The sequence below is a fragment of the Elaeis guineensis genome, chromosome 9 (assembly GCF_000442705.2).
Source record: "Elaeis guineensis isolate ETL-2024a chromosome 9, EG11, whole genome shotgun sequence".
NCBI classification, from domain to species: Eukaryota; Viridiplantae; Streptophyta; class Magnoliopsida; order Arecales; family Arecaceae; genus Elaeis; species Elaeis guineensis.
Window position 1 is genome coordinate 7442375 of NC_026001.2, and position 15754 is coordinate 7458128.

General features: G+C 37.2%; 1 protein-coding gene and 1 long non-coding RNA gene across 3 annotated transcripts; one reads left to right on the plus strand and one right to left on the minus strand.

The window, feature by feature from the left end:
* Positions 1–1664: 1664 nt before the first annotated feature.
* Positions 1665–3639, plus strand: LOC105051841 (myb-related protein 308). The gene is given in 4 exon segments (XM_010932475.4): positions 1665–1981; positions 2091–2220; positions 2442–2619; positions 2622–3639. Coding segments are annotated over 4 exon segments (759 nt in total). The 5' UTR covers positions 1665–1848; the 3' UTR covers positions 2940–3639.
* LOC105051842 (uncharacterized) lies at positions 2385–15213 on the minus strand. Of its 2 annotated transcripts, none has more exons than XR_833280.4 (6): positions 14995–15211; positions 13559–13682; positions 12138–12355; positions 11820–12033; positions 9465–9742; positions 2385–2860 (listed from the first exon to the last, which is right to left on the minus strand). It is a non-coding gene; the product is annotated as an uncharacterized lncRNA (long non-coding RNA). The 2 variants fall into 2 exon arrangements; XR_833281.3 differs by lacking the exon at positions 2385–2860 and adding an exon at positions 8428–9255 and having other exon boundaries at positions 14995–15213.
* Positions 15214–15754: the final 541 nt, after the last annotated feature.

Below are 15754 nucleotides of genomic sequence, written 5' to 3' on the forward strand. Positions count from 1 at the left end.
GACAAGTGGGGTCCCCATGCAATAGGACTGGTAGGTGCCCAGCGTCATAAATAACTTGACCTTGCACCACAGTTACGGTCCATAGACATATATTTCGTGGGATTACTAGCTTTAATAATTGGCCTCCATCAAGCATCCTCATCAGATCTTCAGTTTTTCCATGGACACATAGAAAGTCCTTGACACGTTATTCAAATGGTCAAAATATATTTGAGATAGTTGATGCTTGCCGCAGTTAAGAGACTGGATTATAGGTGGATTTAATAAATGCTAAGCTTAGTAATACCAGTTCTAATGTGGAGTTAAAAAAAGAGCATAAGCTGCACGATAGAATTTTGGATTTTAAGGTGAATTTAACTAACTGTCATCTTATTGTGGAGGATTGCTGCCGCTCAAAGTATGTGCTTACATTTCTGAAGCCCCAATTGTAGCCCCTTGAACACTGGGTAAAGTAATTGTAATGAAGATTCTAAAATTATTTTGCGTGATGTTTTAAATATAATTTTTGATCAAAATGACCTGCAATTTATTTGTATCAACTAGTCCATAATGGCCAACCATCTAGCCAATTATTCCCGCAAACCGTCAATGGAGACCAAATGGCGATTTTTAACCTATGATGATTTCTCATGTATCATTTTACCATAATTAATAAAATTTTGATATTGTATGCTCTCTAACCAATTCTATATATAATGCATATTGCAATGGCCTTAATGTGATGATTCATGGACATCAATCTGGCCTGACATTAATCGACATAGACATCCAATGCTAGGGTAGTTCAACTAACGCTAATCCCTATTTTTATCACAATTACATCACCTTCCATGCAGCAACAACAACATGACATCCCCGGAGCGATAACACAACAACTGTTGCATCATCCATTTTTGGCTTCTAGACATGTCGATCGAATTGAATAATTCACAACTATCCATTACCATTACATGACCCATTACATTTTCGACACAACGTTACATCATCATTTCCATAATTGTCATCAAGAAAAGCATGCTAGGAAAGCCGAACATGACCCATGGGAGGCTAACTATCCAGCACATGCTTTGGACTCGCATCGAGAAATGTTAATGATGTACTAAGATAATAATTCACACCCCCATATCAATAATACTAGATTGCCACCTCGGTCAAGAGAATTCCAAGCATCAATAAGGAATAAAGAAGTTAGTAGTAAACAAAGGCCAACTTGTTCCACGACAAGAGGAGGGGCTGATGGGAGCGAAGGTTTGTTCACCAAACAAATTAGATTCTCTCCTCCTTTCTCTTTCTCCCATGCCCACACCCACGCACCCACACTGGCTAGGCTTTCTAGAATGCATAAAAGGTGGAGTGAGCGTGAGGTGTAAAAAAATTGTCGGTGGAAGTGAGTTATAGATGGAGATAGAAAGAGATAAAGATAGAGAGAGAGAGAGGATTATGATCACATTACAAAACTAATAAATATGTGTGAATAAAGAAATGCAATGGAACACGAAACACTCACGTAAAAAAAAGTAGACCTACCAACCAAATCCAGCTCCCAAGATTTGTAACCACTCGCGCCATTCGCACCAACTCGGTCAAATGGGCCAAGGGGATCGAGTCAATGGGCGCTCCCCACAACTTCCCCTCCTCTCATATAAATCCACCCCCCCTCTCTTCTCTCTTCTTCCATTCCTCATCCCCACCCCCAGGAAATTTATAACAAGACACATACCAGAGCCAAAACCACAAACTCCTCCCCTCTCTCCTCTATTCTCTTAGATCTTTCTTTTCTCCTCTCACACAACCACAAGGAACTCCACTAGCTATCAGTCTTAGCAATACTACCACTACTTTTATACTATGGGTAGGTCTCCATGTTGTGAGAAGGCTCACACAAACAAGGGAGCTTGGACCAAGGAAGAGGACCAAAGGCTCATAGCCTACATCAAAGCCCATGGAGAAGGCTGTTGGAGGTCCCTCCCCAAGGCAGCAGGTCTCTTCATTCTCTCCTTGGCTCATTTTTAGCAAGAAATTAGACGCTATCAAACAAATTTTTACTAATGATTATATTGTTCTTGAATTGTTTTTTTTTGATTATATAGGTTTGCTTCGATGCGGCAAGAGCTGCCGACTCCGGTGGATCAACTACCTCCGGCCCGATCTCAAGCGCGGTAATTTCACCGAGGAGGAGGACGAGCTCATCATCAAGCTCCATGGCTTGCTTGGTAACAAGTATGCACCATGTTCTATTGGTTCTTCAGCTCATACATACTTTATAAAAGCTTAGGATTCCTATTATTTAAATAATTTTGCCTAACGTTATCATAAAACACCGATTTGGATGGAAGTTGTGAGAGGAGATTTTAATGATATTTTTCCTATTTTAAAACAATATTAAAAAAAATAATTTTTATGATGTGATTGTTAATTTTTTTCTTCAATAATTGTGACAGATGGTCTTTGATAGCCGGGAGGCTACCTGGGAGGACTGACAATGAGATCAAGAACTACTGGAACACCCACATCAAGAGGAAGCTCCTGAGCCGAGGCCTAGACCCCCAAACTCACCGGCCGCTCAACGGCTGCGCCACCTTCGCCGGCACCCAGCAACAAGAGGCCCCCGCCACCATCGCGCCAAGCCCGCAAACTCCGGTGACGAGGGCCGGAGCTCCGGCGCCAGCGTCGACGAGGACCGCTTCCCAGACCTCAATTTGGACCTCTCAATCAGCCTCCCTTCCCACTCTCCCAAAAGGTCCCCACCTTCAGAGCCCTCAGCAACAGCAGCACCTGCCGCCACAACGTCCGCAAATAGTTACACTCAACCCATTTGCTTATGTTGCCATCTCGGCTTTCAAAGCACTGATGCCTGTGGCTGCCAAACCAATCCAAACTCACAGTCACATGTCTATAGATACATCAGAGCATTAGAAGAAGGGCAGCACATAAATTAGTCTAGTTAAAAAAAAAAAAAAAACCCTTGTATTGCTCTCTTCTTTCTGGATCATATTACCCCACAGAGAAGAGAAAATATGTTTTGGTTTTTGAAATGATCATCTAGACTCGGACCAAGGACTAGTCTGTTTGTTTACATGATATATTACTATTGTTTACAGTCTTTAGTGGTTTGGGTGCACAAAAAGTGAGGCTAACATGATAAGGTTTGTGAGAAACCAAGGGTGGTTTTTGTGGGTGTTAGGTTGTTGGAGGCATCTGATGGTCTGATCTGAACCCTTTTGTCACGTAAGAGTGTGGGCAACATGTGAGGTGTTTTGGGGTAGGTAACCGGATCACAGATAAATAAAGAGGACAAGGGATAAAGTGTGGGGGTAAAGGGTTGGTTAGTTAGGGGGTGGTCAGAGTTGGTCATGTGCGGTGGGGTGTGGCGGTTGGTAGGCTGATAATAGTTTAATCATGGATGTCACGGCTTTACAAGCCGGGGATGTGGTCACCCTCTCGGCGATAACGAAATAACGAATGGCTTTTGGTTTTTGGAGTGAGGAATGTGCGTGGAAATGTTTAAGAGAGAAATCTACGTAATTGATTGTGATAAAACCGGTTCATGTGAAAATCCGGTCGATAGTTCTGCAAATATATATAATATATTGTTTTATTTACTATTTTTGAAAAAAAATATTATGATTGTCTGTCCTACAGCATTGAGAGAGAGATTTAGTTAGTTCGAGTGTTGGATGTCTTTACACTTGAAAGATTTGAATTGTAATTGCCACCTGATTGTTTTATTAAGAAATATGAACTATTGTGACACTATATATAGCGACTCAAAATCCTCTATGATATACGATTTGCGTTGCAAAGTAATGTACAATACTCGATAGCCGCTTTCAAGAGATAGACAGCTATCAACAGCAACATATATTGTTTATGGCATATGAAACTATTTTGTTTGATGGCGGTATATCTCTTGATGATAGCTATCGAATGTTGTACAACACTTTGTACAAGTTGCGCACAATAGAAGATCTACAGTTATATATATATATATATATAACAATATTAGAGGGATGGTAGGGCATGAATGTTTTTTATTTCTTCTTCTATATGCCACAAGAACCATAGAATGGGTAAAATGAAGGAATGATTATTTTTGGTTATTATATTTAGAAGGAGCAGGCGACATTTCTATTTCATAGGATCCCTTAGAAGAGTTTAACTGAATAGCAGGAGACTTGAATACAGTGATAACTGGAACAATAAATAAAGGGTGAGAGTGATATTGCGCTCCATCAATAGCTCTGGTATTAAAAACTTTGTTACACATCCAAATGTAGGTGACTTTATTGGATGCTAGTGATTCTGGACCTTGTCAGGCATTGGATGCTGACCAAAAAAATTGCCATGTGGGTGAGCCATGAAAAGACACTGGTAGATTATATGATTGGTGTTCAATGTCCTGTGTGATGGTGCTAGGTTATCAAACATGGATGACTTTTGCACCTTGGTGCTGGCACTGATACAAAGCTCCAGGTAATTAATCATCCAAAGTGTGTGAAACCGACAAATACCAGAGTCTTTTGTGAGAGAAGAGTGGCAGAATAATTTTGAGCTTGTACATTCTACTACCGTCTATATATTGTGACTGCATGCATGATTTCCATATGATTTAGTGTGAATTCGATGAAATGAATAACAATATACAGATTATACACTGAGATGACATAGATTAGAAATTTAGGACGTCCTGAATTTACATAAATTATAGGATCCCACACTGTTGGAATCAATTAGTAATTTGTAGTGGGTTTGATTAGGAATTAACTATCAGATGTTATAGTAAACTAAGTTCATAGGATTTTTCCACCATTATGAAAATAAAAGAAAATGAACACTTACCATGGGAGTGTGCCAAAAATCTCAGTATCATATGCACCAAATTAAATCTAGTTGTTGGGGAGTATGAACACATCACAAGATACTGATGAAAAATTTCAATGTACCATAGTACATATCTAATTAATTCGTGCCCTTAATAATAGAGTTATATGATAGGCCTGCCCATCTTCTTCCTTTCAGAAAACAAGAAAATCATTGCACCATAGGCAATAGATGTTATTTGGTCATGATTTCTCCACTTGTAAGTATCATCTTGCAGTACTTGGGGTTTAAAGGTACATCAATAATATCTCCATTACCTCCATTATTTTTCCTATTTTTTGATGATGATGAATGTACTTATTCAATTATCTGTTGGATTAGAGCCACACAAAATGCACATGTTTCTCCTTTGAACAATAATGTGAACATATTCTCTACTTGAGGAACAAAACTAACGTATGTATTATTATTTATTTAACTATACATCTACTATGTACTCCTATCCATAAAGCTTAACAAAGACAGAAACAAAAGCAGGCACACGCTTAAACTAAGAAGACCTTTATCAATTCCATCAACAATCCGCATCCACAGATAATTTAAAGTAATTTTAGGCATCACACCTTCGGCGGCTCGCTCGAAACTTTTTCATGTTGTATATAGTTTTATACAACATGATTTTATGTATACCCACAGGAACAGATGATATAGAATAGACCCCACGATTTTATAAAAACCATGACCCCTAAAATTCTCAGCAAAAGAAAATGGGTTCTTCAGATTCCATTCAGTGCAATATCGCTATGGTTTGAGTAGCTTTTCGCAAAGTGGGAACATTTTGGTTGCAAAAGCAACAATGGTGCAACATCCCCACCAGTGATAGGATGTCAATTTGAATGGAGTATTCAAAGAGCTTATTCCCATCAGACCATCAAACATGTGGATGGAGATATATCAATCCTACAACATCAACCATTATCCAAAAACAAATAAGGACAAATCAATTCCCCCCAAGTATTCCTCCTTTTCTTCATGCCCACCAATGATGCAAGGATGTGGACCCACCCACCTCAATCCCTTCCCTGCTAACTTGGGTTTCTAGTGTCGATATTGTTGGGTTTGGAAACAAAAGGCTAGGGAAAGGATCCATTAGAGGTGGTAGTTGGTGGTTGGTAGCTCCATGACATCATACAAAGCAACTACCAATGCCTTCTTTTTCATGAATTCCGGGTTGTGGTATCTCATCTCTTTTTCCCTTGCCCTACCTTTGAATGTCCTTTTCTATCTAGGCTTTGGGTGGATGGATGGCTACTAGAAAAAGTGGTGGGCTTGGCTTCTAGAAGGCCAAACCCTCACTCAAACTCAAGCTGGTTGGCTAGCTTTATTAGGTCAGAAACTATCTCCATCAACCGTTAGGAAATTTTTATAGGTAACCACATAGGTGATATTGCAGTGTTCGATCGCACTTTTTCTCGTGTTGGCAACTTGAGGGTCAACTCAATTTGGCTTGTTTATGATTCACATTGTCGGAGTCTGGATAGATACAAGCAACATGACGTGCCACAGTTTGATTCTCTTTTTTTTTTTTTTTTTGTTTGATTATACAGATGGCTTAGACCCATCTAGTTTGAATACATCCACTCAAATCAGAAGAAAGAATGTGCTGTAGTTGAGAGGGTGAGGAAGTATGATCAATCCAAAGGGTTTCACCTGAATAATTAATCATATAAGTTGCCACCCAATTTGCTGTTCTATTTACCTCTTGATAAACATGTGATGCTAAAAGGAGACATGCAACCTGGATAAACTCGATATGTCTATCAATAATGGATGATTCTCTGCTTGCTGGCCATTTCGGGTTGTCCAACCAATCATTCATTAGGACTCTTCGGGTAAAAGTAACAAGTCATAGAACTCTTGTAGCAAGCTTTTGGCATTCATTGCAAATTTCTTTATGAACTATCCCTAGCTATGGGGTAATTATTCTTAATTGTAGCTAATTCTCCAATTTTTTTTATATTTGGGTCAACAAAATTGCTTGTTTTGTTGAAGTTTAAGAGCCAGTGGGATAAAATGAGAAAAAATATGAAAAGTAAAATAGAGAAAAAAATGTGCGAGATTAAAGGAGCAAACGATCCTATCCCATCTAAAAGGCAACCCTGAAATATTTCATAACCAAACATACTCTTTTTCTCTTAAGAAAACTCTATTTTATTACACATGCATTTTTTCTCATGTCAAATGCTAGTAATTTTAAATTCTATAACTTGTCAAGATAGTAGTGGTTTACAACAAAGAGGTTTTGCTCTTTGTGTCGCCTGAAAACTTCACTTTATTACACATGCATTGCTCATGCCCAATGCCAATAGAAATTTAAAGACTCATGCTTTTCTATAGCTTGTGGAGATGGTAGTAGTTTATACAAGGGGGTTTTGCTCTCCTGGAGAAGAAGGGATGGCCCTCCCCTTCATTTATTAGTGGTTAGCACCAGAGTTGCTGGGTCCTTTGCCCACCACCTCATACCTACCACCTTGTCCTCCACATTATATGCTAGCGATCATTAGACAATGAGAGGTCTCGCCTTCCTTCTCAATTACACCATCAACATGTGAATCTTTTGAGTAGCTGTCTACTTTTGTTTTTATTATATTCCTAATCATGGGTGGTAATCAGGTCGGATCGGAATAAATATGAGTCAGGTTGGATACAACATAGTTCAAAAGATTGTTAATTTAAACCCAATCTACTTATTAAATGGATAAAAAACCCAGACCCAAATCTCATCATTTTATCAAACAAGTAATCCAAACCGATCTACAACAATTTGAATCAAGCTAAATGGACTAAATGGTTAGGCATTAATTGCCAACCCTATTACAAACAGAAAAATTAGGTGCATTTGGGAGAGTCAGGCGAAGTGTCGGCTGCTTCAGATATGAACTATGAAGGCCTTCTTCTTTATAACAAATAAAAGTTTGTTCAACCCTCCCATTCTAGTCCAAAAAGTTGGGTGCAAGAATTGTCTCAATTATTCTCGTTCTCATGTTACTCAACCCAACATTGGGACCTAACCATTCAAGTCCTTGGGAGACATAAATTAGGTTTGTTCTACTTGCTATCAATAGTAAGGTTCTGTCAACAATATCCTAAATTCTTTGACTGGCTACCCAGTTAACCATTATGTATTGATTTATATCTTGATGAAAGGTCACAATTGAACTTCTCATGGATGTCAAAACTGTAGCAAGCTAGTTAGGTATCATAAAGGTCCATAGCTTAGGAAGGATATTACTGTTAGGAAATATGCTGCAGCAAGTGGGCAGGGTTTAATGAGTGCAGCACAGATGATGACCCAGACCTCCCTAATAATGTTACCTAATACCTAAGATTGGTGACATGGTTTGAGAATGCTTTAATTTTACCATTACGTCAATGTTGCTGTGACATAGTAACCAACCTAGCAAAGTTAAATTAATGGAACCTTCCAAAGATCTTGTCATTACATCACTAGGAACACCCAACATAGAAACGAAAGATAGGTTTGCCTTTCTCATTAACGTCCATACCTATCTTTCATCATTTTAAACGAATTATTAATTATTCCATCCATATAGCTTTTACTGGCTTTTTCCATATTTCAAACGTTTTGACTGGCTTTTCTGATATCTAGACTTGGAGTTTTCTACATGCAATAGAGTCAATTTTGTTCTAATGAAGAATCCAAGTGGAACCCATTGAATGGAGATTGGCGAAGCTATAGAAGGATGTAAAGTGTTTTTTGCAAGAATGATTCAAAGGGAATGTTGGAAAAGATAAAAGTAGAAAGAATACTAAGACTTTGAAAGAGCCTTACGCCTTCAACTAGACTATGTGACCAAGCAAAATTGTTGGCTAGTTATGATAGAGAATGCATCTGCTAATGGCCGGTAAGAAGAGAGGATTGCATTTTTTTTGAATTCAGCTCAGCTGTGTTGGCTCATACATGGTTTAGCCTTGAGGACCAATGTGTCAGGCCTAAGTACCATACTGGTTACGCCTAGGTGACTGCAACTCTTGATCTGTGTGAATGGCTGATGTGGCCCATGGATGCTACCAAACTAGCCAATATTTGACTAACATCTCAGTCATCTAGAATGAACCACCTGAGAGGAGAAAACTGAACTGCTCTACAGTATTGGCATTAAGACTTATTGGTCTAAATCGTCTGCATATTAACAGGCCTTAAGATCGGAGTCAAAGATAATTGGCTCCTTTGTACGCCAACTGTGGTTGCAAATAAATCCTAATGTTGCAACAATTGCCATGATAATTTCAGATCAGCTCCATAAAGTGATAATCAACATAAACCAAGAATATAAAAGCCATCTATATACACATCATGAATGCTATTCGTGTGATATGTAGCATGACAGTGGCTGCCATTCGATCTTTTCACTGTTTACAAAGTAAAACATTATTTTGATAAATATAACAGAAATGCTAATATCACTAGCAGTATTGTAATCTACGAACAGAAATTTTGTTAAATAACACCTAAGCAGAGTCCTTATGCATATAAGCAAGTAGGAATCTTAAAATCCAGTTAGTTTTCAGAAATATGGAAATCGTTACCATGATAACATATTATATGTGTAGAATAGTACCTTCAAAATGGTGAAGCATTGCCTCATAAGTCGTATATGATTTTTTCTTCACTCTATACCAATACCATCCTCATTTGCTTTCTCCGCCTATAAAGCTTTCTCCGCCTCTAAAGCTGAACTGTTTGGAGATAAAACAAGCAGCTCTACACTTGCCAGCAAACTGAGAATGGACCAGGTTTTGCCCTGAGAACAACCTGAACTGCACTTGTATGAACTGTCTAAGAAGTGAAAACAACTCAAATTGGAGGCTAGGTGATAGAAACATTTCCCTCCATCAGCTGTAAGCATGTGAACAGTTTTCGGTTCAAAGTTTTCACATGCCAGGCCAAACAGAGGCCTGGTGATAGGAGTCTGGATAATGACATGAAACAACAAAAGCATATTCCTACCTGCTGGCAAGCATCAGTGAACGAGCATCCAGATAGCTCATAATTAAAATAAAGTAGCAGCATAAAAGTGATTGGCTAATCTCACAGATTACAACTACAGTCTTTTAACTGCATGCAGATATTTTACATTTAACTGATAAGTTAAAAACAGAAACCAGGACCCAAAGTGAAGTGAGGAATAAAGCATCATGATTATAACCTGATAAACTATCTATGCAGCTGACCGACCCAATGTGAAGAAACTTACCATCAAGATCATCAAAACAGCAAATTAAAATAAAAAGTCATTAATTCAAGATTTTTTTTATGATGAGATCCATCTTATTTACTGTACTAATGAAGCATGAATGAAAGCATCTAAGGTTCAAAAAGTTTCAGCAAAATAAGTCCTTAAAAAATGAAGAAATTGAACCAAAATCCTAATTACTCCAATGACCACAACTTCTTATTCCTTACCTGAGAAGCATGTAATATATCCTTCATCATCAAACATATGACATTTTAATTTTTTATTGAGTGCCAGGCTGCACAGAAATGCAGTAACACTAAAGTGATTAACCAATGCAATACTAACAGAATAAGCCTTTAGTGGGGAAAAAAAAAAAAGAAAAGAAAAGCACCAATTAAGCATTGACATCAACATAACATATCCTTCCACCCTTCTCATTTTCTTCAGTATATAAGGAACATAATACATGAATTTGTTCTGCATATTGATCAGTCTGCAGTAATGACTCATCTCATCTACATTTTAGTCGACAAGATATCACTACCTTTGTCATTTACTGATATTTCTACCAGGCATGTGCATGATGAGTGGTGCGATCCTCTTAAAGGATAATATAAGGAGACACTAGGAAACTTAATTTTTCTAATATAGACATCTTCCAGTTGCTGTATGTCCATTGTGAAAAGGTTTCTAACATTTGAGTCAAATGTCCATATTGATAATTGTCAGACCTCACAATGGAAAAGGGAAGGGGAACAAATCAGAAATCATGCATCTTCTAGCTGTCAAAATTTTCCAATAGCCTTTAACGGAAGAATGATGCACTTTGTGGTTATCTAACTTGTAGAGAAGTCATTTCAGGGTCGAATGGTTAAATGGCTTCTAATTTAATTCGTTTGGTATGTTAGCAAGCAAAGTAGATGAAGTTGTATCTTCCTCTCCTCAACCAAGTGAAAGACTTGCTGTCAAATGTCCCACCTGTGTGGCAGTTATCATAAAGATCTCGTAGCCAGTTATCCATGAAACCACTTAATAGGTGTTTATAACTCACAAGATATCCTGCAAATATCTAGTTTATAAATTCCTAAAAATCTGTGGCGGTCCTCCACATAACTGAAAAAAAGGAGATGGAGTATCCTGAAGTTAGACAACATCCCAAAGATATAGTTTCACCCATTGACAGTCGGGCTGCACCATAATCACCTTAAAACACAACTGTTTGTCCTTTAAGGGTGAACTCAGAGATCTCCAATCCAACTAAATGGTTAATACTCTGTGTACCAGCACTTCCCATATCACCTTAGCACTCATCAAACTAATAGAGAAACAGATAGCAAATCACTTAGGAAGGCAGCAAATGATTTAGCTGATCCGACAGTTGGACAGCCCTGAGAAGTACCCTCAACCAGAAAGTTTGTTGGCATTTCATATCTTTGCTAAATTAATTAGCTACTCAGAAAGCATGTATATCCAACTCACAGAGATGTTTCGGATGTTTGATAAATAATTAGCTACTCAGAGAGCATATATATCCAAATATATCAAGAGGAACAATTTACTAACTGAACTGAAGAAGTATATATCAAACCAAATTTTTGAGTTAAAACTTCAAAGATATCCTTCAGTTATATGAGAAATGTTCCTCAGTGAAAAATGTGAATACAGAAGAAAATTTAATGCAAAAAGCAGTGCAGACATGAAAGGACAATAGAAGCCACAAACAACACTTTTTCTTACCTCCTCTCCTTTCCCTTCATTCCTTTACCAATCTTCTTGGAGGAAAGCATCATGCGCTTTAATTGGAGTTGGTGCCAGCAGATGTTTCACATTCAGCACACCTTTCTTAAAATGACTTTCACTTGCCTTCAATATTATTGTCTTCTGTTTTTATCTTCTGCGGTTTACTATTTTTCTTTGCAGCATTATTGGCAAAGAGGCCAAGAATCAATCCCTGAAATCATGAATGGCTGGATGTTTGAGACATGGTTTTGGTCAAATGTTATGAAAGAATGAAACAGCAGTGGTGAAAGATGCATCCTCTAGTTTCTTTCTCACTCTTTGCTTCTGACTTTTCGTCGCCACTTTTGCCACTAAGTGGTATTGTATGCTTTTTAGGAGGCTTTTCTGAAGGAAATGCAACAAGTTAGACAGCTTGATGATTTTGCTGATTTCAAGGATCGCCAAAAATCTCAAAGAATCCTTATCGTTCAACCCAATGCAAACACATTCTGGTTCTCCATCTGCTCTCTCTTTCCAGGATATATTGGAGGCACCTTAACAAATCAGAAAGAATAAGATGATAATTACTGTAACACATATGGAAACATAACTCTCACGGCTTTAAAACATAATGAAGTAAAAGACTGGCAAATTTATGCCTAAAGGAACCAAAATACAAAATCATGTAATGTATTGTCATTGACTGGGTATATGTTAAGGACAAACTTAATTTTTCTTTCAAGAGTGAAGTGTATCTATATTTTGAAATATGATTAAGTTAAATTTGGCATAATTCAAAAGCTAACAGTCCAAGCATACAACAATTAATTCTTTGCAAGTCAAAAGAACTAGCAACGTTAAAGCTTAAGAAAATAAGTGTGGTAAGACTGCTATATCAAGTCCTGTTTGGTCAGATGAAAAAATGATTAGGTGACACGCAGCAAGTTGTTAACAACCAAGACTCAGCCCTGATCTGAAATGGATGCTAAATGTTCTGACAACAGATTCTACTCTCTAATGCGTGGCTGCAAGGCAACCCAAATTGATGCAATAATCATATAAAATAATAAGCAACTCCATGTGTTAGCTCAAACAACTTTCTTGTCAATGTCAGGATACATCTCTCATATACTATAACTAGAAATAAAAAATAAAAATAAAAAAAATAAAAGAGAAGAAACAGACTGCTAATTCAACAGAAAACACAAATTGGTTGAGTTCTGCGATTCACCTAAAATTCAAGTCCAACTAAAAGGTGACAATGGATTTAATAATATGCACATAAATGAATTCTATAAATTGCACAATGGTTCAAAGCAATAATATGTAATTACTCTGTACTTCTAGAAACTTTTGTGTTGGAAACCTAGAATAAGCAAACAGCACATGATTCCTTCAAGCTGGCAGTTAGAAGATAGTGTTCCCACAATCAAATGCTTGAATGTTAACATCATCCAATTATAACCATTTACCAATCCAAACAATTAGTTACTCCCTTAATCAAGTGTGATACTCACAAAAGTCATATGTAAACATTCAAATAATGCTGCATGGATAGCAGTGTCTGATGAAGAAGTTCAATTGCCCACACAAACATAAACACATTTAACAAATATTATCACATCTACTGGATGTCCTGTAGCTACACACATTGGCCACCACAGGAAAGAATAAAACAGATAAAAGAGATCTCAAAAGTACAAGAAGGGAACGTTATATGACAAATACTTAGGTCATGGAATTTCTGAGATGCTTACCCAAGTATTTGATATCCCTTAGTATATTCTGTATATCAATTTCCTTTCTCTCACCATCCAAAGATTTGGAATATTCTCTAGTTTGTCTCACTGTCCAAATAGTTGAAAGGCTTCTGATGCATATCTACAAGGTTGAATAAAACAAATAAAATAAAGAGTTTGTTCAGAACAACAGTAACAATCAGCTGCTCCAAGTTATCAGTATGAGCATTAAATGCAAACAATAAGTTCACTTAAGCAAAAATATATTCAGCGAGAGTTTCCTATGAGAAGCCCACCAGTGCATGACAGGGAAATATATCTGAGACGGTTCCATCACAAAAGACACAAATTTAATATGAACCGGTCAGTGGAAATCCTCTGTCAAGAATTTATGGTGCCTATGGTGATCATAACCTCAATTCCTAGAGTCCTAGCCCAAGGCATTTATGGCAACAGTCCATTCTGGGGAGAACAGTCATTAGCAAAATTTGTATGGCATATTCAAAACACACATGGCAAACATCCAATATATTTTCTTCAGCGAAAAAATTATTATGATCATGGAAATATAAAGGTTTATGAATCATCAGTAAGGAAAGAAACAGCAGGCCTGGGAAAGGTGAGTAGAAATATCGCAACAAATTTTCGAAAAAAAATGTTTGAATGAAAGAGATGTACACGCGCATGCATGCACACATAGTTATTTTTGTTCTCTCCCTCTTCTTGTTTGAAGTTTATTATATGTTTTTTCTTCCTTCTTTGAGCAAGCATGAGATACTTTGTCATGGAATTTATCAGACCCCACACGAGCTCTTGGTTAAAGGGTCAAAAAAGATTGTGCACTTCCATTCAAAAAAAAAAAAAAGGAGTCAAAAATATTTAAGAATTTGTGCAGTTTTTTCTAATAAACTGATTGATCAAAATTTTGGAGTTTGTTTATTACAACTTGCGCAATTAACCTCCAAAAGTTATGCAGTCTCTGTTATAGAGCTGTGCATGCATGACACGGTAGGGGTCAACCGGTCAAGAGCATTTGATAAAAGATGTTGCAAACTTCTATACCAATGGTTGCACAAGTTCTCAGAGTCAATTCCACGAACATTAAAAATCTGACCCCCTGGACTTAGACTGGTAGTTATATTTGAAAAAGAAAAAGAAAAAAAAAAAAAACTTTAACCATCGTTTGAGCCTTTTTTTAAAAAAGAAAAATTCACCACCGGACCAAGAATATAGGAATAGCTGCGAGATATATTTTTTAAAAAGAGAACCCTAGTTTTTCTTTCCTCTTTGATCCCTAGTGTAACTGGGAGATACTTCGATAGAATGAGAAAGAAGTTTAGAAATCCTTTTTTTCTTTTTTTCTTTTTTAGCAAAACAATCCGTCGATGTGTAATTCGGGGCAGTAAGGAAGTAGGAGAAAGGGGTAAAAAAAAAAGGATCGAGAACTCTGATACCTTGGTCCAGGAAGAGCTGGGAGGTACGTCGAGCACGCGCTTCGAGAAATCGATTGAGGATGATATTCGGAACGCCAAAGAAAACGACCTGACATGATGATCATGAATTTAGTGCGTATGATTTTTATAAGCTCAATCCAATTCAAACCTAGACATAAAAGTTCACCGAAATTATGGTTATATTTTTTTTATAACCTTGGTCCAATTCAAACCTAGACATAAATGTCACCGAATTTATGGTTATATTTTTATGAAATTTATTAATTATATCTTAAGGCTAAGCCGTTTGATGAATGATTTTAAGGACAATAAATAAGTATGAGCATTTGAATAAGAGTGGGATATGGATTGGGATCGGCTTGAATCTGTTCAACCAACCCACTTAGCGGTAGGGTTGGATTGAGATTTTTTATAAAGAGATTTTTTGCTTAGATATCCTTCTATAAATCTGAATTTATATGAAAAAACTCTTATAATTATCAATTACATATATACCCTCATGAATTCATTTTTTACACAAATACTCCTACTATAATAGTTCTACTATCACCGTTAATAAAAACTATAGCTATTTAATTTAAAAAATAATTAGGATATAAAAATCATATTTTTATCCCTAACAACAGTCATTGTTTCTGTGATCCCTCAAACTCAGCGATCCCTTCCGCATCTTTCTGATTCGATTCTTCACCATCATCGGTCCACCTCCCTCTCTTTCCCTTGCCGTTTCTTTCGTTGGCACTCACCATCATTCTCTCTC